Source organism: Capra hircus, chromosome 23 (assembly GCF_001704415.2).
Source record: "Capra hircus breed San Clemente chromosome 23, ASM170441v1, whole genome shotgun sequence".
Classification (NCBI taxonomy): Eukaryota; Metazoa; Chordata; class Mammalia; order Artiodactyla; family Bovidae; genus Capra; species Capra hircus.
The window spans coordinates 26948708-26973241 of NC_030830.1; the positions used below are offsets into that span (position 1 = coordinate 26948708).

General features: G+C 37.1%; 1 protein-coding gene across 4 annotated transcripts in view; it reads left to right on the forward strand.

The window, feature by feature from the left end:
• MUT (methylmalonyl-CoA mutase) overlaps positions 1-24222 on the forward strand; it is a 40865-nt gene extending 16643 nt beyond the window's left edge. For all 4 annotated transcript variants that reach the window (XM_005696395.3, XM_005696393.3, XM_005696394.3 and 1 more), the window contains exons 7-13: positions 8625-8736; positions 9410-9525; positions 11854-11969; positions 13562-13693; positions 15070-15217; positions 17801-17968; positions 23750-24222. In XM_005696395.3, coding sequence (XP_005696452.2) covers positions 8625-8736; positions 9410-9525; positions 11854-11969; positions 13562-13693; positions 15070-15217; positions 17801-17968; positions 23750-23878 — 921 coding nt within the window. In that variant the 3' untranslated portion in view covers positions 23879-24222. The remainder of the gene's footprint in view (positions 1-8624; positions 8737-9409; positions 9526-11853; positions 11970-13561; positions 13694-15069; positions 15218-17800; positions 17969-23749) is intronic.

Sequence of the window (24534 nt, forward strand, 5' to 3'; positions counted from 1 at the left end):
ACCTCAAATCAAAAATAAAATGGCATTTTGAAATTGTTTTTTAGAGTCTTTATTTATGTAACCAAGGAAACTTTATTTATATAACTAAAATTAAAGACTACACAGTTAGTGTTATCTTTAGTTGGCTTCTCAAACAAGTGAGAGCTGTTGTGTTTTCCAAAATGGACTTGTTAATTCTGTTGTCTTTTTTGTTTTTTTTTCTTATTTTTGTTTTTAAAATTAATTAATTTATTTTAATTGGAGGCTAATTACAATATTGTGGTGGTTTTTGCCATACATTGACATGAATCAGCCACGGGTGTACATGTGTCCCCCATCCAGAACCCCCCTCCCACCTCCCTCCCTATCCCATCCCTCTGGGTTGTCCCAGTGCACTGGCTTTGAGTACCCTGTTTCACGCATCAAACTTGGACTGGTCATCTATTTCACATATGGTAATACACATGTTTCAATGCTATTCTCTCAAATTATCCCACCCTCTCCTTCTCCCAAAAGGTCCAAAAGTCTGTTCTTTATATCTGTGTCTCTTTTGCTATCTCACATATACGATCATCATTACCATCTTTCTAAATGTCATATGTATATGCATTAATATACTGTATTGGTGTTTTTCTTTCTGACTTACTTCACTCTGTATAATAGGCTCGTTTCATCCATCTCATTATAACTGATTCGAATGCGTTCTTTTTTAATAGCTGCGTAATATTCCATTGTGTATATGTACCGCAGATTTCTTACCCATTTGGCTGCCGATGGACATCTAGGTTGCTTCCGTGTCCTAGCTATTGTAAACATTGCTGCGATGAACATTGGGGTACATGTGTCTCTTTCAATTCTAGTTTCTTCGATGTGTATACCCAGCAGTGGGATTGCTGGGTTGTATGGCAGTTCTGTTTCCAGTTTTTTAAGGAATCTCCATGCTGTTCTCCATAGTGGCTGTACTAGTTTGCATTTTTACCAACAGTGTAAGAGGGTTCCCCTTTTCTCCACACCCTCTCCAGTGTTTATAGACTTTGATAGCCATTGCTGACTGGCATGCGATGGTACCTCATTGTGGTTTTGATTTGCATTTCTCTGATAATGAGTGATATTGAGCATCTTTTCATGTGTTTGTTAGCCATCTATATGTCTTCTTTGGAAAAATATCTGTTTAGTTCTTTGGCCCATATTTTGATTGGGTCATTTATTTTTCTGGCATTGAGCTGCATGAGCTGCTTGTGTATTTTTACAATTAGTTCTTTGTCAGTTGCTTCATTTGCTATTATTTTCTCCCATTCAGAAGGCTGTCTTTTCACCTTGCTTATAGTTTCGTTCATTTTTCTTCAGTTTTCCTTCAAAAGTGCAAAAGCTTTTAAGTTTAATTAGGTCTCATTTGTTTATTTTTGCTTTTATTTCCTACTCTGGGGCATGGGTCATAGAGGATCTTCCCATGATTTATGTCAGAGAGTGTTTTGCCTGTTTTCCTCTAGGAGTTTTATAGTTTCTGGTCTCACATTTAGGTCTGTAATCCATTTTGAGTTAATTTTTGTGTATGGTGTTAGAAAGTGTTCTAGTTTCATTCTTTTACAGGTGGTTGACCAGTTTTCCCAGCACCACTTGTTAAAGAGATTATCTTTTCTCCATTGTATGTCTTTGCCTCCTTTGTCAAAGATAAGGTGTCCATCCTGCTAAGTCACTTCAGTCGTGTCCGACTCTGTGCGACCCCATAGACGGCAGCTTACCATGCTCCCCCGTCCCTGGGATTCTCCAGGCAAGAACACTGGAGTGGGTTGTCATTTCCTTCTCCAAAGAGCGTGGATTTATCTCTGGGCTTTCTATTTTGTTCCATGGGTCTATATTTCTGTCTTTGTGCCAGTACCATACTGTCTTGATGACTGTTGCTTTGTAGTATAGCCTGAAGTCAGGCAGGTTGATTCCTCCAGTTCCATTCTTCTTTCTCAAGATTGCTTTGGCTATTTGAGATTTTTTTTGTATTTCCTTACAAATTGTGAAATTATTTGTTCTAGCTCTGTGAAAAATACCATTGGTAGCTTGATAGGGATTGCACTGAATCTATAGATTGCTTTGGGTAGTATACTCATTTTCATTATGTTGATTCTTCTGATCCGTAAACATGGTATATTTCTCCATCTATTTGTGTCATCTTTGATTTCTTTCACCAGTGTTTTATAGTTTTTTATATATAGGTCGTTTGTTTCTTTAGGTAGGTTTATTCCTAAGTATTTTATTCTTTTTATTGCAATGGTGAATGGGATTGTTTCCTTAATTTCTCTTTCTGTTTTCTCATTGTTAGTGTATAGGAGTGCAAGGGATTTCTGTGTATTAATTTCATATTCTGAAACTTTACTATATTCATTGATTATCTCTAGTAATTTTCTGGTGGTGCCTTTAGGGTTTTCTATGTAGAGGATCATGTCATCTGCAAACAGTGAGAGTTTTACTTCTTTTTTTTTTTTCCATCTGGATTCCTTTTATTTCTTTTTCTTCTCTGATTGCTGTAGCTAGGACTTCCAAAACTATGTTGAATAGTAGTGAGAGTGGGCACCCTTGTCTTGTTCCTGACTTTAGGGGAAATGCTTTCAATTTTTTGCCATTGAGGATAATATTTGCTGTGGGTTTATCATATGGCTTTTATTATGTTGAGGCATGTTCCTTCTGTGCCTTTCTGAAGAGTTTTTATCATAAATGGGTGTTGAATTTTGTCAAAGACTTTCTCTGCATCTATTGAGATAATCATATGGTTTTTACCTTTCAATTTGTTAATGTGGTATATCACATTGATTGATTTGCAAATATTGAAGAAACCTTGCATCCCTGGGATAAAGCCTACTTGGTCATAATGTATGATCTTTTTGATATGTTGTTGGATTCTGTTTGCTAGAATTTTGTTGAGGATTTTTGCATCTATCAGTGATATTGGCCTGTAGTTTTCTTTTTTTGTGGCATCTTTTCTGGTTTTGGTACTAGGGTGATCGTGGCCTCACAGAATGAGTTTGGGAGTTTATCTTTCTCTGCAATTTTCTGGAAGAGTTTGAGTAGGATGGGTGTTAGCACTTCTCTAAATTTTTGGTAGAATTCACCTGTGAAGCCATCTGGTTCTGGGCTTTTGTTTGTTGGAAGATTTTTGATTAGTTTCAATTTCCATGCTTGTGATGGATCTGTTAAGATTTTCTATTTCTTCCTAGTTCAGTTTTGGAAAGTTACACTTTTCCAAGAATTCATCCATTTCTTCCAAGTTGTCCATTTTGTTGGCATTTAGTTGCTGATAGTAGTCTCTTAGGGTCCTTTGTATTTCTGTGTTGTCTGTTGTGATTTCTCCATTTTCATTTCCAATTTTGATGATTTGATTCTTCTCCCTTTTATTCTTGATGAGTCTGGCTAATGGTTTGTCATTTTATTTATCTTCTCAAAGAACCAGCTTTTAGTTTTGTTGATTTTTGCTAAAGCCTCCTTTGTTTCTTTTTCATTTATTGCTGCTTTAATTTTTATTATTTCTTTCCTTCTACTAACCCTGGGGTTCTTCATTTCTTCTTTTGCTAGAAGGTGTAAATTTAGGTTATTTATTTGATTTTTCTCTTGTTTCCTGAAGTAAGCTTGTATTGCTGCAAACCTTCCTCTTAGCATTGCTTTTATTGAATCCCATAGGTTTTGGGTTGCTGTGTTTTCATTTTTGTTTGTTTCTATGTATATTTTGATTTCCTTTGTGATTTCTTCCGTGATTTGTTGGTTATTCAGAAGCATGTTGTTTAGCTTCCATATGTTTGTATTTTTAATAGTTTTTTTTTTTCCTGTAGTTGACATCTAATCTTACCACATTGTGATCAGAAAAGATGCTTGAAATGATTTCAATTTTTTTGAATTTACCAAGGCTAGATTTATAGGCCAGGATGTGATCTATACTGGAGAATGTTTTGTGTGTGCTTGAGAATAAGGTGAAATGTCCCATAGATATCAATTAGGTCTAACTGGCCCATTGTATCATTTAAAGTTTATGTTTCCTTGCTAATTTTATGTTTGGTTGATCTATCCTTAGGTATGCGTGGGATATTGGCTCCCATTATTATTGTGTTACTGTTAATTTCCCCTTTCATACTTGTTAATATTTGCCTTACATATTGAGTTGCTCTTATGTTGGATGCATATATATTTATAATTGTTATGTCTTCTTGGATTGATCCTTTGATCATTATGTAGTGTCCTTCTTTTCATGGCCTTTATTTCAAAGGCTATTTTATCTGATATGAGTATTGCTACTCCTGCTTTCTTTGGTCTCCATTTGCACGAAATATCTTTTTCCAGCCCTTCCCTTTCAGTCTGTATGTGTCCCTTGGTTTCAGGTGGGTCTTTTGTAGACAACATATGTAGGGGTTTTGTTTTTGTATCCATTCAGCCAGTCTTTGTTTTTTGGTTGGGGCATTAAACCCATTTACATTAAAGGTAATTATTGATAAGTAGATCCCATTTGCCATTTACTTTGTTGTTTTGGGTTCGAGTTTATAAACCTTTTCTGTGTTTTCTGTGTAGAGAAGGTCCTTTAGCATTTGTTGAAGAGCTGGTTTGGTGGTGCTGAATTCTCTCAGCTTTTGCTTGTCTGTAAAGCTTTTGATTTCTCCTTTATATTTGAATGAGATCCTTGCTGGGTATAGTAATCTGGGTTGTAGGTTTTGCTCTTTCATCACTTTAAATATGTCCTGCCATTCCCTTATGGCCTGAAGACTTTCTATTGAGAGGTCAGCTGTTATCCTTATGGGATCCCCTTGTGAGTTATTGTGCTCTTCCTTTGCTGCTTTTAATGTTTGCTCTTTCTGTTTGATCTTTGTTAGTTTGATTAATGTATGTCTTGGGGTGTTTCACCTTGGGTTTATCCTTTTTGGGACTGTATGGGTTTCTTGGACTTAGGTGGCTATTTCCTTCACCATTTTAGGGACATTTTCAACTATTATCTCCTCAAGTATTTTCTCATAGCCTTTCTTTTTGTCTATTTCTTCTGGGACTCCTATGGTTCGAATATTGGGGCATTTAATATTGTCCCAGAGGTCTCTGAGGTTGTCCTCACTTCTTTTAATTATTTTTTCTTTTTTCCTCTCTCCTTCATTTATTTCCAACATTGTATCTTCCACCTCACTTATCCTATCTTCTGCCTCAGTTATTCTACTGTTAGTTCCCTCCAGACTGCTTTTGATCTCAGTTATTGCATTATTCCTAATCAGTCGACTCCTCTCTTGTTTCTTCTAGGTCCTTGTTAAACATTTCTTGCATCTTCTCAATCCTTGTTTCTAGTCTATTTCTCTTTAACTCCATTTTCTTTCCAAGATTTTACATCATCTTTACTATCATTATTCTGAATTATTTTTTAGGTAGACTCCCTGTCTTTTCTTTGGTTTGGTTTGGTGGGCATTTATCATGTTCCTTTACCTGCTGAATATTTCTCTGCCTTTTCATTTCGTTTAGATTGCTGTGTTTGTGGTGCCCTTTCTGTAGGCTGGAACTGTGTGGTTCCTTTTTATTGTGGAGCCTGCTCCCTGTGGGTGGTTGGACCAATGGCTTGTCAAGGTTTCTTGGTTAGGGGAGCTTGTGTCTGTGTTCTGGTGGGTGGAGCTAGATCTCTTCTCTCTGAAGTGAAATGAAGTGTCCAGTAGTGAGTTTTGGAGTGTCTGTGGGTTTGGTGTGACTTTGGGCAGCCTGTATATTAATGCTCAGGGCTATGTTCCTGCATTGCTGGAGAATTAGTGTGGTATGTCTTGCTCTGGAATTGTTGGCTCTTGGGTGGAGTTTGGTTTCAGTGTAGGTATGGAGGTTTTTGGGTGAGTTCTTGTCTATTAGTATTCCCTGGAGTCAGGAGTTCTCTGATGTTCTTAGTTTTGGATTTAAGCCTCCTGCCTCTGGCTTTCAGTCTTATTCTTACAGTAGCCTCAAGACAGCTCTATCCATACAGCACATGATAAAACATCCTCGATCATAAAACATGTATGTTGATGGTGAAACAGTTCTCTACAGTGAGGGACACCCAGAGAGATTCACAGAGTTACATGGAGAAGAGAAGAGGGAGGAAGGAGATAGAGGTGACCAGGAGGAGAAGAGGGGGAGTCAAAAGAAGAGAGACCAATCTAGCCAGTAAGCAGTTCCCTAAGTGTTCTCCATAGCCCAGAACACCCAGAGAGATTCACGGAGTTAAGTAGAGAAGAGAAGGGGAAGGGAGGAGATGGAGGTGACCTGGGGGAGAAAAGATAGAGTTAAAAGGGGAGAGAGCAATCAAGCCAGTAATCACACCCCTAAATGAAAGTGGGTACTGAAGATTAGATTCTTAAAGGTACAAAATTGGTGACAAATATCAAAAGCAAAGATTAAAAATCTAGAGTAGAGGTTAGATTCTCAAAAATACATATTAAAGATAACAAAACAAAACCAGTCATAAAAATTATAAAATATATATATATGAAACTTGCTTTAAAAATAGAGTCTTAAGGTAATTATAGTTTATAAAAATGAAAATTAAAGGAGTAATAAATAATTTAAAAAATTAAAAAGTGATCATAGTAAAATATATATCTAGGGATTTCTTTGGAGCTGTTGTGAGCAGTGTGGGGTCAGTTCAGTTTCAGATAGTTCCTTGTTCCAGCTTGTACTTGTTCTCAAGTTCTATAGGCCCCCTTCAATGCTTAGTCAGTGTTAACTACAGGGTTTTAATCTGTTTTACCTGTTACTTCCAGAATGGTTCCCTCTTGTTTATTTTGGCTTCCTCTGTTTGCAAGTTTCTTCAGTGTCTAAATTCCATCCTGACACAAGGGTGCAAAGGTGGTCACTTGTTTAGGCTCACTTGTTCAGTTGTGTTATGGGGAAGGAGGGATACTGCAAACAAACATTGCTGGCATGTGTGGGGAGTGCTTGGTGTGTATGGACCACACTGGGTTTGCTCCAGCTCAAGGCAGTGTGTGCTTCCCAGGTCTAAATCGCTCAGGTTCTGGGGTACTCTGCAAGTGCACAGACTTGGTTGGGCATGCGTTTTGTGCCCTTCCCAGGTCTCAGCAGCTCAGGCAACCAGGTGCTTAGCGAGTGCACTGTCCCAGGTGGGCCATGCATCTTAATCATCTCCCTGGTCTTGGCTGCTTGGTTTCCTGGTTGTGCCACGAGAGCGTTATCTCAGGTGTGCTGTGTGTCTCCCCTGGGGAGCTGATCTCAGGCTGTGTCTCTTCTGGCAGATGTCAACTGTCCAAGATCCCAGGAAGACGTGGTTAGCAGCTGGGAACCTGCTCACAGTTTGGTGGAGGATGCCGGTCTCTGGGGCAAGAGTGCAGCAGCCCCTTGCCTTCTGGTTCAGGCTGTCACATGCCTTTCTGCCTCCGGTGGAGGCTAGGGGCCTGTATGCAGCCGACTAGCTATCCTTTGGTATTCGCTCAATCCTTTGCTGTGTGAATGGGCCAGTCTTCACGTTAGAGCCTTTTGCAGTAAAGTTCTCCTTTTCTTTTTCCTTTCTGGGGATCTCACAGTTTGGGTTGCTATCTCATGTTAGCTCCCTCAGATTGTCCTCAGGGCATTAATGCCCGGTCCTTAACCTAAGCACCAATTATGCAGCCCATGCCTCCCTGTCCAGCCCCTGCTTGCTGGTGGCAGATGCAAGTGTCTGGGCTACTTCTCTAATGGCAGTTGTGGTTAGGTGTGTATTCTGTGGGTTTTTTTTTTTTTTCTTCTCCCTGTTATGTTGCCCTCTGAGATTCCAAAATTCCCCACAGACCTGCCTGTGAGAGAGTTTCTTACTGTTTGGAAATTTCTCCTTCACGCCACCTCCCCAGGACAGGTCTCTGGCCCTAACTCTTGTCTCACTTTTTGTCCTTTATATTTTGTCCTACCTCCTTTAGAAGAGAATGGGCTGCCTTTCTGGGTGCCTGGTGTCCTCCGCCAGCATTCAAAAGTTGTTTTGTGGAAGTTGTTCAGCATTCAAATGATCTTTTGATGAATTTGTAGGGGAGCAAGTGGCCTCCCTGTCCTATTCCTCTGCCATCTTGGGTCCTCTCTCCCCTTCTGTTGTCTTTTTAAATGATTTTAAACACAGAAGGTCCTTTTTAATTGATGTAATTTGCATATTTACATTGTGTTAAAGTGTACAGTGTAAGGATTTAATATTTGTATATATTGTTAAAGAATTATCTGAATAAGTTTGGTTAACATCCATTACTACACATAGTTACAGATAGTTTTGCTTGTGATGAGAGCTTTTAAGATCTATGCTCTTGTGAAGTGAAGTCGCTCAGTCATGTCTGACTCTTTGCGACACCATGGACGGAGTAGCCTGCACCAGACTACTCCATCCATGGGATTTTGGGGTGGGTTGCCATTTCCTTCTCCAGGGAATCTTCCTGACCCTGGGATTGAACCCAGGCTTCCCATATTGTAGATAGACTCTTTACCGTCTGAGCCACCTATTAAATAGTATTGTTAGCTCTGCAGAATTTCTAATCAATGCTCTTGTTAATTTACTTCTTTTCTCAAGAAACATTAAATTTATCACTAAAATAATTTATAATTTTATTAACTTTAGTATTTACATAGCATTACGTTTGTACTGTTTATTAAAATATTTTCATATTTTCTTCTAGTTTCTTCTAGTAATGTATTTTTCTTATTAGCTCATTAATGAAATTGAGGAGATGGGTGGAATGGCCAAAGCTGTAGCAGAGGGAATACCTAAGCTTCGAATTGAAGAATGTGCTGCCCGAAGACAAGCTAGAATAGATTCTGGTAAGACAAAGTAGAAAAGGTTTTATGTGAAATGAAGTATTTAAAAAGAAATATTAATTTCTATTTGAAGATAGCACATACAGTTAATAGAACAAAAGTTATGGATAAGTGAAACTTGGATAAAATGTTTCTCATGAATCTGTATGTATCTCTGTGTTGTATTTTTGCATGCCTGGATACACATGGGAAAATATGTATAAAGTATATTTGGAGGCATTATAAAGCAGAGTTTGTAATTCTAGTTTATTGTTTATAAATTTTAAAGGTTTTTTTTTTGTTGTTGTTGTTGTTTGAAAGTGGTTGGCTGTAAGGGAATTAAACTACTAGAAAAGCTCTTGCACATTTATCTTCTACCTTATAAATCTTAGATGGTAGCTGCTACTACTGTCTTAATTTTGTAGTGTTAGAAGAGAGTTTATCAGAAGCTCTGGGAAAGTTTGAGAGAATAATAAAAGCCCTCCCTTGCAGATATTCTGATATATACTTGTCTTTTCCCCTTCTACCGCTATTCCATATTGGTATTTGCTGATCTTTATTGATGTCTATTAAGAGTTAAGAATACTACTTAAAAATATCAAACTTATAAGAAAAGTATGTGGTGATCAGAGCATTACTGTTAGACAGTTATTTGTGAATAGAATCTATATATTATTTTCCTCTGGGAAATTGATAGGTTCCGAAGTAATTGTTGGAGTAAATAAGTACCAGTTGGAAAAAGAAGAATCTGTGGATGTTTTGGCAATTGATAATACTTCAGTGCGTAATAAGCAGATTGAAAAACTTAAGAAGGTAATAACAGCTATCATATTTTGAGTGGTTTTGTTTGGTATGCTGGGCACTGTCCAAGCCCTCAGATGTCCTGCTCTATTGTTACAACCACCATGTGAGGTATGTATTATTTCCCAACATTTTAGAGATAAAGAAACTAAAGATAAGGGAGATTGAGAAACTTGCTCAGGATAAATAATTAAGCAAGACTCAAATCTAAGTCTGTTGATATTAAATGTTCACCTTTTTAATCTTAATATCTGCCTCTGTGAAACTTGTATGTTCTTATTAAAAACTGCTCCATAATAATAATAAATCAGTAATTTATTGATTTGAAGTAAGGCTTAGATGGTTATACAGCTCAAAGTTAAAGACAAGATTAAATTCAGAGTCCATATTTAAACCCAGGTCTTCTCACTGTAATTTATTTTTGTGTTCCTGATACTACTATGAAAGAATTATTCGCTTTCATTTTTTTAAAAAACATTCAAATATATTTGAATAGTGTTTCAGTAAGATATAATTTAGAATGAAAGATATTTATTTTGATTGGAACTAGAGTACTGGTATAATTTTTTATTTTCAGTTTCTTACTGAGATGAACCGAAGTATACAAAGTACTAAAATAAAATAGATAAAACATATTAATTCTTATTGTTGTAACCTATATATTTCTATTATATGGAGCTACTTTGTCTCATAATCTGTGGCTTTAGTAATTACTGCTATTTCTAAGGCAGGAAAGTTGACGTTCCTTAATGATTTTCTCTGTTTACTATCCTTGTGATTAAGATAGGACTTTCCTCCCCTCAGTTTAAGTATTCTTTTAAGAATCTAATAGACTTTGTCCAGTTAGACTATATGCACAGCATTCATCTTCCATTTGTTTTTCTATTAGAGTTAATGGCAGATGTTTAATGATATTAGTTCTTTTTACACCCTCATTCAGGAGTTAATTGTTCCTCTCCCACATTTTGCCTTTTTTTCAAAAGAGTTTTATTTAAGATGTAGAATTATATTTCAAGTGACCACAAAAGTCTCAATATTCATTATATTTGGAAAACTCCTTGTTTCCTCTCTTGTAATTAAACTTTCTTAAACTTACAGCTTAAGGGCATGCAGTTAACATAAATGATAATATAACTTATTTTTAGATAAGAGTGAGAAATTCAGTAATGATAATAGATGTGGATTGTTCTTTGCCTTTAATATAAATTTCCTAATCCCCCTCTGCTTATAAATATGATAAAATTTTAGTGGCATCTTAAGCAGTATCATATTTTAGACTCATACAGATGTGAAAACTTGTAGAAAGTTGAGCTTTAGGTAACTTTGTTTAGGTATGTATTTGGGTCCAGAGCTAATAAAGTATTATATAACTAAGATATTTCCAAGTTTGATCTCTTAAGTACTTGGGAGGGTCAGCACTATTATTTATTATTGCCCTGCTTATTTCTGAATGATCAGTGTTATATAGAATTTGGCATTACTTTCAGTTCAGTTCAGTTCAGTCACTCAGTCGTGTCCGACTCTTTGCGACCCCATGAACTACAGCACGCCAGGCCTCCCTGTCCATCACCAACTCCCAGAGTTCACTTAGACTCACGTCCATCGAGTCAGAGATGCCATCCAGCCATCTCATCGAGTCAGTGATGCCATCCAGCCATCTCATCCTCTGTCATCCCCTTCTCCTCCTGTCCCCAACCCCTCCCAGCATCAGAGTCTTTTCCAGTGAGTCAACTCTTCTCATGAGGTGGCCAAAGTACTGGAGTTGCAGCTTCAGCATTGTTACCTCCAAAGAAATCCCAGGGCTGATCTCCTTCAAAATGAACTGGTTGGATCTCCTTGCAATCCAAGGGACATTCAAGAGTCTTCAGCACCACAGTTCAAAAGCATCAATTCTTCGGTGCTCAGCCTTCTTCACAATCCAACTCTCACATCCATATATGACCACAGGAAAAACCATAGCCTTGACTAGACGGACCTTAGTCAGCAAAGTAATGTCTCTGCTTTTCAATATGCTATCTAGGTTGGTCATAACTTTTCTTCCAAGGAGTAAGTGTCTTTTAATTTCATGGCTGCAATTACCATCTTTAGGAAGTTCTTAAACGTTGAGGGAGTGAATAAATGAACAAAATACCAAATGTAGGATATATGTTATCTTTCTCTGTCTCTCTTTTTTTTTTTTTGCTTTTATAGTTAGGATTTTGGAACAGTTTCTATATGAAATGTGTGTGTGTATATATGTGTATATATGTGTGTGTGTGTATTTATATATGTATGTATAATCTGATCTGTATTTTATTTTCTAATCACACAAACTGTCCCTTTTTTACCTGTTTCTGTAAGGTCAAATCCACTAGGGATCAGGCTTTGGCTGAACGGTGTCTCGATGCTCTGACGGCATGTGCTGCCAGTGGAGATGGGAATATTCTCGCTCTTGCTGTAGATGCAACTCGAGCAAGGTAAAGGATATGTAAGTTTGAAGTTTTCCAAATACCAAAAGTTGACCAGTTGAGCTTTTCAGAATCAGTCTTAAATAAGCGATTGATTCTGTAAACCATGTGAACCTAAAAGAAAATAATTGGAAACCAAAATAAAATTGATTCTTGTTTTTTTTTTTTAAATATCTGTGCTTTAAAAACATTCATCCATTTTGCATGGAGTCTATTAATAGCTGTATTTCCCTGTGGCTCAGGACATTTGAAGCTCTTGTAATGTCACTGATTTACAGGTTCAAATTTGATGTTCTTTCAAGTATAGGAAGACATTATTATGCTCACAGTAAGCAAACCTGCCTTTTGTCAAAGGTGGACAGTATCTCTTTCTTCCTGAGCTGTGTACTATGTAGACATCTTTGAAAAAATAGTCTAGAATAAAGGCAGTTAGTCCTTTGCATTACAGAACGTGCAGAAAAGCAAGTGACCCGCAAAATCTTTTCTCCCAATATATGATAATGTCACTAAAGAAATTGGTTTTGCTTTTATTGTTTATTGCTTAATATAATTAATATAATGAACTTTTAAGTTGTTTCAGCTGCTTAAGGGATAGAATGAATAGTATGTTACTTTTTTGTTTGTTTTTCAGTTTTAATTTCTCAAAAGAAATAAGATGACTTATCTGCTTAAAATCCTTCAATGGTCTCCCATTTCTTTTAAATTAAAACCTAATCTTACTATGGCTTGTAAGACAGCTGAATGTAACTCTTGCCTACTTCTCTGACCTTGTCTTATCCTGCTTCCTTTGTTAATGTCCCCAATTTCCTTCTTTCTATTTTTAGCACATAAAATATATTTTCCTACTTCTCAGAGTCATTGCATTTGGCATTTCCTTTTTCAAACACTTTTCTCTCTTAAGTTCCCTTGAGTTTCTCTTTCTCATCATTTAGATCTTAGTTCAAAAGCTGTATCTTCATGTCTTCAGCTGCTTTAAAACAGCTTTCCCAAGCACCTCATTCTATTTTGCCTATTTTAATGTCTTCATAGTACTTATTACCATATGAAATTAATTTGTTTGTTAGTATACTGTGTATACTCTGACTAGATGATATGCTCTGCAAGAGTAGGTTTTTTGTTTTGTTTGGTTTTATTTATCACTATATCTCTAGCACTTGCCAGGTCTTGCCCCATATTAGGTACTCAGTACATGTTGAATGAATTAATAAACAAAAATGTAATATGCTATTAATAAAAAATTTACTTTTTATCAAAAAAATCTTACTGGGAATATTGCTCTTTGCCCATTTATATTGCTAAGCAGTGAATTGCTCAGTACTCTTTAGATACTTGTCTATTAGTAGTTTTTAGGTCATTCAGTCATTTTTCAGTTGACAAATGGTGAAAAGAGATCACATTGTATAAAGGCATCCAGAGTATTTTTTTTCATAATTATTCTGAGGAAAGATGCAGTCGTGAATGCAGTAAAGAACATTCAGATTTAGGTTTTTGACAGCCTATTTTTGACAGAGGTAATAAAATATGTCTAAGTATATTGAATATTAAGATAAATATTATATCCCAAATAGTGATATTATCAGAACCTCCATTTAATATTTTAGATGTACAGTTGGGGAAATCACAGATGCCATGAAAAAGGTATTTGGTGAACATAAAGCTAATGATCGTATGGTGAGTGGAGCCTACCGCCAGGAATTTGGAGAAAGTAAAGAGATAGCATTTGCTATCAAAAGGTAATGTGTAAGATTTCTTAAACCAGAATGTCATCTTTTCTGTTAACACAATCCTCATGTATCTACTGTGGGCTTAATTTTCTCACATACAACTGGAAAATATTGATATTTGACTTATACTTTCCTCCTTAATCTGTAGTTTTACTATAATAATATTTTGAACTTTGACCATAGTCCCCTTTAGGAGTTTCTCATTTAAAGCAAATGTTTGTTTAACTAATGTTAATATTGCTTCACATCCTCCAGGGACTTAGATTTCAATCTCCTTAAATGGTACACTTTTATATTATCTTAAATTTTATTTACATTGTTTAATCACTCAAACAATTATAAAATCTTTACTTTTCCTCTTTGAAAGTAAACATTTGGTTGCCATCTATGAATAAGTTAAAAGCAGTCATTACTGAACTGATAGTAAGTGACACAGTCCAACATGAGTTGGAAATATGAATTAATATAAATTGATCATGTTTCTGTAGTGTGAGTAGTACCTTCTGATGATTGGTTTTCTCAACCTCTGTAATAAATTTTCCACAATTATATCACTACTCATATATGAGATAAATATCAAAACAACCAAGGTGAAAGTCATCAAAATGGCACATGTTTTTTTCTTTTAACAAAAGCAAATTTGTTTCTTAGTGCTTATTCATCTGGGGCGTACATTTATTGACTTAAGCAAGAAACTATTTTGATTATACATTATCATAAGATATCACATTGAGGCCACTTGGAGGAGTTCACACTTGTGAATGGTAAGTGAGATATGGACAGTCCAGAACAGCTAGTGAGTCAAGTATATATACAAATAATTCTGAAGGCATATTTTAGTTAATATTTTACTATTTCTGCATATTGTACTATGGAGACTGTCTTAAGAAGTTGTAAAGTTGTTGTTTTCTCATCTTGCTTCACTGTGATGTTCTCAGTGTTACAGGCTTACAGTCTTCAAATTTTCTTCTAGGGTAGGAGATGGTAAACATATTCAGGCTTTAATTGAGTTCTTGATGTAAAACAAAGATATTAATAAAATATGAATAAACAGATTAGGTGTTTTTATATAAATTAGAAAGATTTGATGCAAGTAAATTATAGTTTTATATCTTAACTTTGGGCAATTATTATATAAGTGTTATATTTTATTTTATTTAATCTTTGGTATCTAATGCCTTTATTCTCATTTTTATTTGCTAGCCCCTTAAATATAACTCTTCTACAACATCATAATCTTGAAGGTCTGTGATGTTATTTCTTTACTGACTTCCTGTCCTGAAGGTTTATTTCTAGAAGTGATACTCACACCTGCTAACACTAAACTGTCTTTTCTTTTTTTTAGGACTCTTAAGCCTTAAAATATATTTTAAAATGTTCCTTAGGGTTGAGAAGTTCATGGAACGTGAAGGTCGCAGGCCTCGTCTTCTTGTGGCAAAAATGGGACAAGATGGACATGACAGAGGAGCAAAAGTTATTGCTACAGGATTTGCTGATCTTGGTTTTGATGTGGATATTGGTCCTCTTTTTCAGGTATTGAAAACTGTTGGGAGGAATTTCAAGTCCTGTTGTTATATGCTGCAGATAGGTCAACTGAAATGAAGACTAAAGAGTATTCATTGAATTTTTACTGGGAAAGAAGTACACCTTACTCAAGAGGCCCAGCCTTTATAGAGTCTCCCATTAGAGTTTTCCCATTTGGGATTTTAAGATATTGCTCAGAAAAGCTAGAGAAAATTTTTATGATAAAGAGTTAGCCCAGACTTCTGGGTATGTGTTCTTAAACTGTATTGGTAGATAAATATGTAAATGTGTTTAGAGTCTCATACATTTAAGGTGAGTTTTGTTAAGAATCTCAAATATATTTAAGATTAAATAAATTGTATACAATGTATTTAGTTTGCTTTCAGTCTTCTAAGTTGAATACTTTTCCATTCTACTTTCTTACACTTTGCTATCCCTTTGCTTTAGTTTGTTTGCTTATTTTAAATACTGATCAAATATAAAGCAAATATTTAGTGGTTAGCTTTTGGGAAATGTTTTTCTCATAAAATAAAAAGAATTTAAAAAAATTGTTGGAAAAATTTAAACAAATTGGAACCTAAAGGAATCTTAGAAATAACTGAAAGTTAATTTCCCCATTAAATACCATCTCTAAAAGTTTAATTTGTCTTTTAGTAGTATCAGCTTTGTTACCATAATTCTGCATCATTAAAAAAAATAGTTATCTGTGGCTGAAGGTACAATCATGTAGTACTCTGATGACTGATTTAATAAAAATAATCGATTTGATGTTTTCAAAATTGCAACATTTGATAATTTCCACTTTGACATATAAACATAAGGCATGGAACTGAATTATTCAAATGGAGTTTTAATCTAATAAATTCTGGTGGCATGGATGATATGAATAACAAATCATGCTTAAATTAAATGCCTTGTCTTTAAGAAATCAATAGCAAGAATATGTACAATTTTAAAAGGTTTTATTTTCATGTCAATATTTTTTGCAGACTCAAGGTTTTACCAATATGTTATATGACTTTCCTCGGGATCTTCTTAAATGTAGTTCCATTAATGAGTATGAATCCTTTGTTTTTGCACTAAAATTATGAGTCTTAAAATCTTGCCAAACTCCAAGAAAATTCACAAATTTTATAGTATTTTTTCTGCTTATAATTATGCAGTGGTTTCTCAGATGGCCTTATCCTTCCCAATTGTCTTGATTTACATTATATGTACCATTAGAGACATGTAGGTACTTTTTTTTTAATATGAAATGATTTAAATTCATATATATTATCTAAGCAGTGTCATGAACTCATAACAGAGGAGATATGATCTTTGTTAATTCATAATTGAATGTTTGAAAACATCCTTTATAATTTTATATCCCATTAGTAAACTAAGATTGGAGAAGGCAATGGCACCCCACTCCAGCACTCTTGCCTGGAAAATCCCATGGATGGAGGAGCCTGGTAGGCTGCCGTCCATGGGGTCGTGAAGAGTCAGACACGACTGAGCGACTTCCCTTTCACTTTTCACTTTCATGCATTGGAGAAGGAAATGGCAACCCACTCCAGTGTTCTTGCCTGGAGAATCCCGGGGACGGGGGAGCCTGGTGGGCTGCCGCCTATGGGGTCGCACAGAGTCAGACACGACTGAAGCGACTTAGCAGCAGCAGCAGTAAACTCAGATAATAAATGAGGGACATGGCCTCACCTGAATCATCCCTTCTCTTGTTTATGCACTTCCCTGGATGCTATAGCCCCTTAACTAGTTTCTACAGTTCTCCTGTTATTTTGCTCCATGAAGTGAAAGTGAGATTGTCAGTCGCTCAGATGTGTCTGACTCTTTTTGACCCCATGGACTAGCTTGCCTGGCTCTTTTTGACCCCATGGACTAGCTTGCCTGGCTCTTTTTGACCCCATGGACTAGCTTGCCTGGCTTCTCTGTCCATGGAATCCTCCAGGCAACAATACTAGAGTGAGTAGTCATTCCCTTCTCCAAGAGATCTTCCTGATCCAGGGATTGAATGTGCATCTCCTGCATTGCAGGCAGATTCTTTTACTATCTGAGCCACCAGGGAAGCCCTATTTTGCTCCATATATTACCGTTAATTTCATATTTCCATGGGAGAACAAGGTCCTGGTGCTTTGTAGTCCACACCATCTTCTGTCTTCTCATTCAATTTTTAATCCTGAAATTCACTTTTCTAATGTTGCATTTTAAATTCAGTCTTTAATTCTTTAGATCCTATCACGTTACCTCTCAGTTAATGTTGGTAATGAAAACAACAGATGTATTTTTAAAAAAATTATAATGAAGAGATAATATATTTTGCCTATATCTCCCCGTTATCTTAAAGATTTTACAGGGAACTTCATCTTGATATAACTTAATTGATAAATGCTAGAGCTAGAAGCAGACATAGCACTGGTGTTTATTACAACAGTTGGATAAGGTGGTATTTGAGAATGGTGAAATATGAAGTTACATTCACATCAAGATTTTTAATGAGGACAATTTTAGAATGTCCACTGAAGTAGTTGTAACACTTTAGAAACACTTTTTGGGATTAATAATGATTTGCGTCTTTAATTTATAACTGTTCAGACTCCCCGGGAGGTGGCCCAGCAGGCTGTGGATGCAGATGTGCACTCTGTGGGTGTGAGCACCCTGGCTGCTGGGCACAAGACCCTCGTTCCTGAGCTCATCAAGGAACTCAACGCCCTTGGACGGCCAGATATTCTTGTCATGTGTGGGGGAGTGATACCGCCACAGGTATTTTCATCTCCTGCATTTTCTAGTACTGTACTGGGACTGCTGAGTAACAGTAGTTTGTATGTAATTATTTAATTTACTGTATATTTTCTCTAAAAATGTGTTGCAGAGTTAGAGCCAAATTAGAACCAAATTATTTCTTAGTGCTTCTACTAAGTAAATTCTACAAAAGTGGTCAATGTTGTTTTCTGTTTAGACTGTATTGTAATTCAGTATGCATGCATGCATGCTAAGTTGCTTCAGTTGTGTCCAACTCTTTGCGACCCCTTGGACTGTAGTCCGTCCTCTGTCTATGGGATTCTCTAGGCAAGAACACTGGAGTGGTTGCCATTACCTCCTTCAGGGAATCTTCCCGACCTAGGGATTGAACCTGTGTCTTAGGTCTACCTGCGTTGGCAGGCGTGTTCTTCACCACTAGCATCACCTGGGAAGCCCTCAGTATGCATAATTTAATACTACATAACGCTTCTATGAGAGAGTTGCCTCCCTACAAATTAGTCACCTAGATAGAGATCTGTCTTCGTCAAATTCAGTAAGCACGATGGAAAAGGAACAGGCTGAAAGTAATAAAATCTAACAACTGGAATAGAGAAGAATGGTGAACACACAGTGAGGATATCAGCCCTCCCCAGGGAAAGAGTGAACACCCCTCATCCTGGCAGTGGAGTCAGTCCTTTAGTTGCTCAGTCCTCTCAGCACTTGCCTCTGTTGTTTCAGAGTCGCTACCTTGTTCATTTCCTCCATATCCCCATCCCTGAATGCTGCCCTAACTTAGCACTGTATCAGTTACATGGTCCTATAAAACCCCCATTTTCATGAAGCTAATTCAATTGGGATATAGTTTTCTGAGAGCCCAGAACACCTAATTCAGACATAAATGGAATCAGCCTGTCCTGAAAATTATGGCTGAATGGAGAATGTGTGGATTCTAGAACAAGAATGTGGATCCTCTTAGGAAAAGATAAATGGATGCTAGATAACAGTAATGCTAATTAATTTATTAAGGAGACAGGGAGGGACGCGGCCCGTATGTGACCTTGTGCTGTGTGTGCTTAGTTGCTTAGTCGTGTCCAGCTCTTTGCGACCCTGTGGACCATAGCCCACCAGACTCCTCTGTCCATGGGGATTCTCCAGGCAAGAGTACTGGAGTGAGTTGTCATGCCCTCCTTCCCGGGATCTTCCCAACCCAGGGATCAAACCCAGGTCTCCCGCATTGCAGGTAGATTTCTTCACCATCTGAGTCACCAGGGAAGCCTGTGAATACTGGAGTGGGTAGCCTATCCCTTTTCCAGGGGATGTTCCCGACCCAATATATGACCTTACCAATCAGTTAAAATAGTTAAGGTATAACCTGGGTCTATTTCCAATCCAGTTTTTAATAATATCAAATTGTGTTTTTACGAGAATGGAAAAAATATTGAGTTACAAGAACTGTATATGAGATTGCTCCTAAGTAAATGACCGTATGTAGTACAAAGACCCCCACCACTGTATAGCAGGAATCTGTCAGTGAAATGTGACCTTGTGCCCATGTTTTCAGTTTTTCTCCTTCTGTTACAACTCAGAATATAAAATAATGAATGTATACACTACTTATGAAATGAGAAGAAACATATGTATGAGCTTGTGAGGTTGGTTATAATGGACTGGCAACCAAGTTGTATATTACTTCTTTCTAACAATGCAATGCTTAATGTGGTATAGTCAACACAAAAGTGGTTTTGTTCCCTGGTGGCTCAGATGGTAAAGAATCTGCCTGCAGTGCAGGAGACCCAGGTTTAGTCCCTGGATGGGGAAGATCCCCTGGAAAAGAGAATGCCTATCCACTCTAGTATTTCTGGAGAAGAGAATGCCTACCCACTCTAGTATTCTTGGCTGGAGAATTCCATGGACAGACAAGCCTGGTGGGCACAGTCCATGGGGTCACAGAGTCAGATATGACTGAGTGACTATTTAATTTTTATTTATTAGTCAACACAAAACTACTTTTATTAGCACCTTTGCCTCTTATTTTGATAAGTATATTATTTGAAAATATAAAGGGCTTTAATTCTTTATTACTGTCTGACTATGGAACACTTCTATCTGTATTGCAGTTTTAGAGCCCATAATATTAATACCTAAGCTCTTAGGCATGATATTAAAATGTAAGACTCAAATAATTAGGCAGTACAAGGTAGTGGCATTGAAATACAAATTGATGCCAGCCTGGATGGTAGGGGTTTTGGGAGAGAATGGATATATGTATATGCATGGCTGAATCCCTTTGCTCTTCATCTGAAACTACCACAACATTCTTAATTGGTTATACCCCAATACAAAATGTTTTTGGTGTTAAAAAAAAAAAAATTGAGAAGAAATGCAGGCCTGTAATACAAGGGGCTGACATTTTCAAGCTGTATATATCATAGAAGTCTCTAGATATTTAAATTACCTGGAACATCTGTGGAGAAGGCAATGGTACCCCACTCCAGTACTCTTGCCTGGAAAATCCCATGGACAGAAGAGCCTGGTAGGCTGCAGTCCATGGGGTCGCTAAGAGTTGGGCATGACTGAGCGACTTCCCTTTCACTTTTCACTTTCATGCATTAGAGAAGGAAATGGCAACCCACTCCAGTATTCTTGCCTGGAGAATCCCATGGACAGAGGAGCCTAGTGGGCTGCCGTCTATGGGGTCACACAGAGTTGGACACGACTGAAGTGACTTAGCAGCAGCAGCAGCAGCAGCAGAACATCTGTAGGTGTTTGCCGTGCTTTTTCTTCTTGAGTTTAAAGATGAAGGATCATTTTTTATAATGACACATTTGTGTGTTAATATTGGCATCTTTTTTAAATATAATGATATCAGTTAACACCCATGCATTTTTCTCATTACTTGTTTTCAGTAAATATATAAAATGTTGTTATTATTCAGCTGAAAGTCTCTTAGCTTTTAAATTAGAGAGCACTAATGTATGGCTGTTAATCAGAATGATTTAACCATTGCCATTGTGGAGCTTATAGCAATAAGACATGTAAAGTGCCACTGCAGAATTGTGGTATTATAAGAATATTACAAGGAAATAATAGAGACAGAAAAGAAGTAGTTGGGGGATAATTAGCATGACCATGTGATTTATCATCTCATGATCAATTTTGAGAATGAAAAATGGATACTACTAAAAAGGGTGTTGCAAAAACAAACAATTCAATTAAGAACTGGGCAGAGGATCTGAATAGACATTTTTTCAAAGATGACAAATGGTCAATAGGTACATGAAAAGATGCTCAACATTACCCGTTAACAAGGATGTGCAAATCAAAACCACAATGAGATATCACCTCATATCTGTTAGAATAGCTGTCATCAAAAAGACAAGAAATAACAGGTGTTGTCGAGGATATGTAGAAAAGGGAGCTTTCATGCACTGTTGGTGGGAATGTAAATTGGTGCAGCCACTATGGTGAACAGTAGAGATTTTTCAAAAAGTTAAAAATAGAGCTACATATGATCCAGCAATCCTAATGCTGGGTATTTATCTGAAGAAAACAAAAACACTAGCTTGATATATGTTCACCCCCTGCCATGTTCATAGCAGTATTATTTACAGCAGCCAAGACATGGAAATAACCTAAATGTCCATCAGTGGGTGAATGAATAAAGAAAATGTGACACGCACACATACACAGAGGAATATTATTCAGCCATAAAAAAATTCTTGCCATTTATGACAACATGGGTGGACCTTGAGGGCTTTATATTAAGTGAAATAAGTCAGAGAAATACAAATAGGGCATGATCTTACTTATATGTGAAAGAACAGATTGGTGGTTGCTAGAAGCAGTGGGTAGAGGGTAGGTGAAACGAGCAAAGGGAGCCGAAAGGTACAGACTTTCAGTTATAAAATAAATAAGTTCTGAGAATATATGTACAGTGTGGTGACCATGGGTAATAGTACTGTACTGCATATTTGAAAGTTACTAAGAGTAGTGTGTAACTAAGTAACTAGGTAGTAATTTAGAGACCAAGGACTAAGGACATTGTTGTTGTTTGGTTGCTAGGTAATGTCTGATTCTTTTGCAACCCTTTGACTGTAGACTTCCAGGCTCCTCCGTCCATGAGATTTCTCAGGCAGGAATACTGGAGTGGGTTGCCATTTCCTCTTCCAGGAGATCTTCCCAACCCAGGGACTGAACCCACGTCTCCTGCATTGGCAGAGGGATTCTTTACCACTGAGCCACCAGGGAAACCCTCAAAGACATAGTACTAAGAAACTAAGAGAGGTACCAAGAGCTCACAGTGTTGCACAGTTTTCAGGATATCTTAAAAGTTCTAAACTCATATGTGAACGTGAACGTGAACGTGAAGTCGCTCAGTCGTGTCCGACTCTTTGCCACCCCATGGACTGTAGCCTACCAGGCTCCTCTGTCCATGGGATTTTCCAGGCAATAGTACTGGAGTGGGTTGCCATTTCCTTCTCCAAGAAATCTTTACAACCCAGGGATCGAACCCGAATCTCCCACATCATAGACAGACGCTTTACTGTCTGCGATCTCAGCCAAAAGGCTGAGAAGCAAAACTCATATGTGCACACATAAAATTTTTTTACTTGTTTATGGTAATAGATGTTAACTAGATCTACCATGATGATCATCTTACAGTGTATACACATATTGAGTCATTAGGTTGTACACCTGAAACTAATGTCAATTAAAGCTAAAAAAAAAAAAAAACCTCATGGAAAAAAAGGTGTTGCAATAGAAAGCACAAGCCAGGATGTCCTGGAAATATGATCACTCTAGTGAATGGAAAGACCCTGATGCTGGGAGGGATTGGGGGCAGGAGGAGAAGGGGACGACAGAGGATGAGGTGACTGGGTGGCATCACCGCCTCGATGGACATGAGTTTGAGTAGACTCCGGGAGCTGGTGATGGACAGGGAGGCCTGGCGTGCTGCGATTCATGGGATCTCAAAGAGTTGAACATGACCGAGCGACTGAACTGAACTGACTAACTCAGTGAATGAGGATTAGAGCTTTAAAGCATCTCCTAAACTTGATATTATAGCTCCAAATACTCTAATGTTAAAACAGTCTAAAGCCTGGAACAGTATTTGTGCCCTGGGAATCTTTTCACTTAAACTTTCTTTAAAACAAACTAATAAATAGCAGCAACAACAACAGAGAATTTTTTTCAAATGAGTTAGCATGAATTTGAACAAACTCTAGGAGATAGTGAAGGATAGGGAAGCCTGACGTGCTGCAGCCCACGGGGTCACAAAGAGTCGGACACAGCTGAGTGAACAACAACAACAACAATTTTCATTTATAGAAAATCTAATTCCAGCATGAAGCCAAATTCAAAGTACTGCCATTCACTAGCTGCAGGCAAAGCACCTGGAGGAAATAAATAGCCTTGTAAATCTGAACCTATAATGTGATACTAAATTTAACACAAATAATGGCAAATAGTAAAAATTTAGGTAAGGTAATATGGTATAGAGTCCAGAAGTTCTCAGCTGGTGGACCATACAGCTTCCCACCAAAAACAATACACTAAGGTATTTGGAAAATTGGCAGAATGTCTTTTATTCTTTTAATATCTTGGAGTGTAAAGGTTAGGGTTAGGGCAGCTCCAGTCATAGAGGATTTTTTTCAGCCTCAAATGCCAGTAGTGTATCAGATGAGAAAGTTTGCGGCACTGAGGATAAAGAAGAAGGAACAGCATTCATTGTCCTTTTGTTTCACTTTCTTGAAATATAAATATTGTCTCTTCTATTAATAAAATAAATTCTTTCAACAGGATTATGAATTTCTGTTTGAAGTTGGTGTTTCCAATGTATTTGGTCCTGGGACTCGAATTCCAAAGGCTGCTGTTCAAGTGCTTGATGATATTGAAAAGTGTTTGGAAAAGAAGCAACAGTCTATATAACATCCTGTTTTGGGGTTAGCTTTTTTCTAATCTGTTCTTTCAGTAATGATCAAAGAGGCCATGTCTTCAAATTATTCAATACCTAATATGTGCTTTCCTCAAAGTTTTACGTTAAAATACCTGACTTATGAGAATGCTGTCATGCTATGTGTGTGTGTATAGTTTCACTTTAATTTTAATTTTAAAAATTAAAATTATCCTTAAAAACTCTATAATACATGCTGAGTACTTTGTCAGAAACTGGAGAGAAAGGTATTATTTTTAACAGTTGTGATATTTCTTTGAAATATTTCTTATAAATCTGTTTACTTTCTATTTTAAGAATTAAACAATACCTAAAGCAATCTGACTAAGCCTGTTCTTTCAGTTTAGTACAGTTTAGTTGCTCAGTCGTGTCTGACTCTTTGCGACCCCGTGAACCGCACACAGCCAGCCAGGCCTCCCTGTCCATCACCAACTCCTGGAGTCCACTGAAACTCATGTCCATTGAATCGATGATGCCATCCAACCATCTTATCCTCTGTCGTCCCCTTCTCCTCCCACCTTCAATCTTTCCCAGCATCAGGGTCTTTTCCAATGAGTCACCTCTTCGCAGCAAGTGGCCAAAGTATTGGAATTTCAACTTCAGCATCAGTCCTTCCAGTGAACACTCAGGA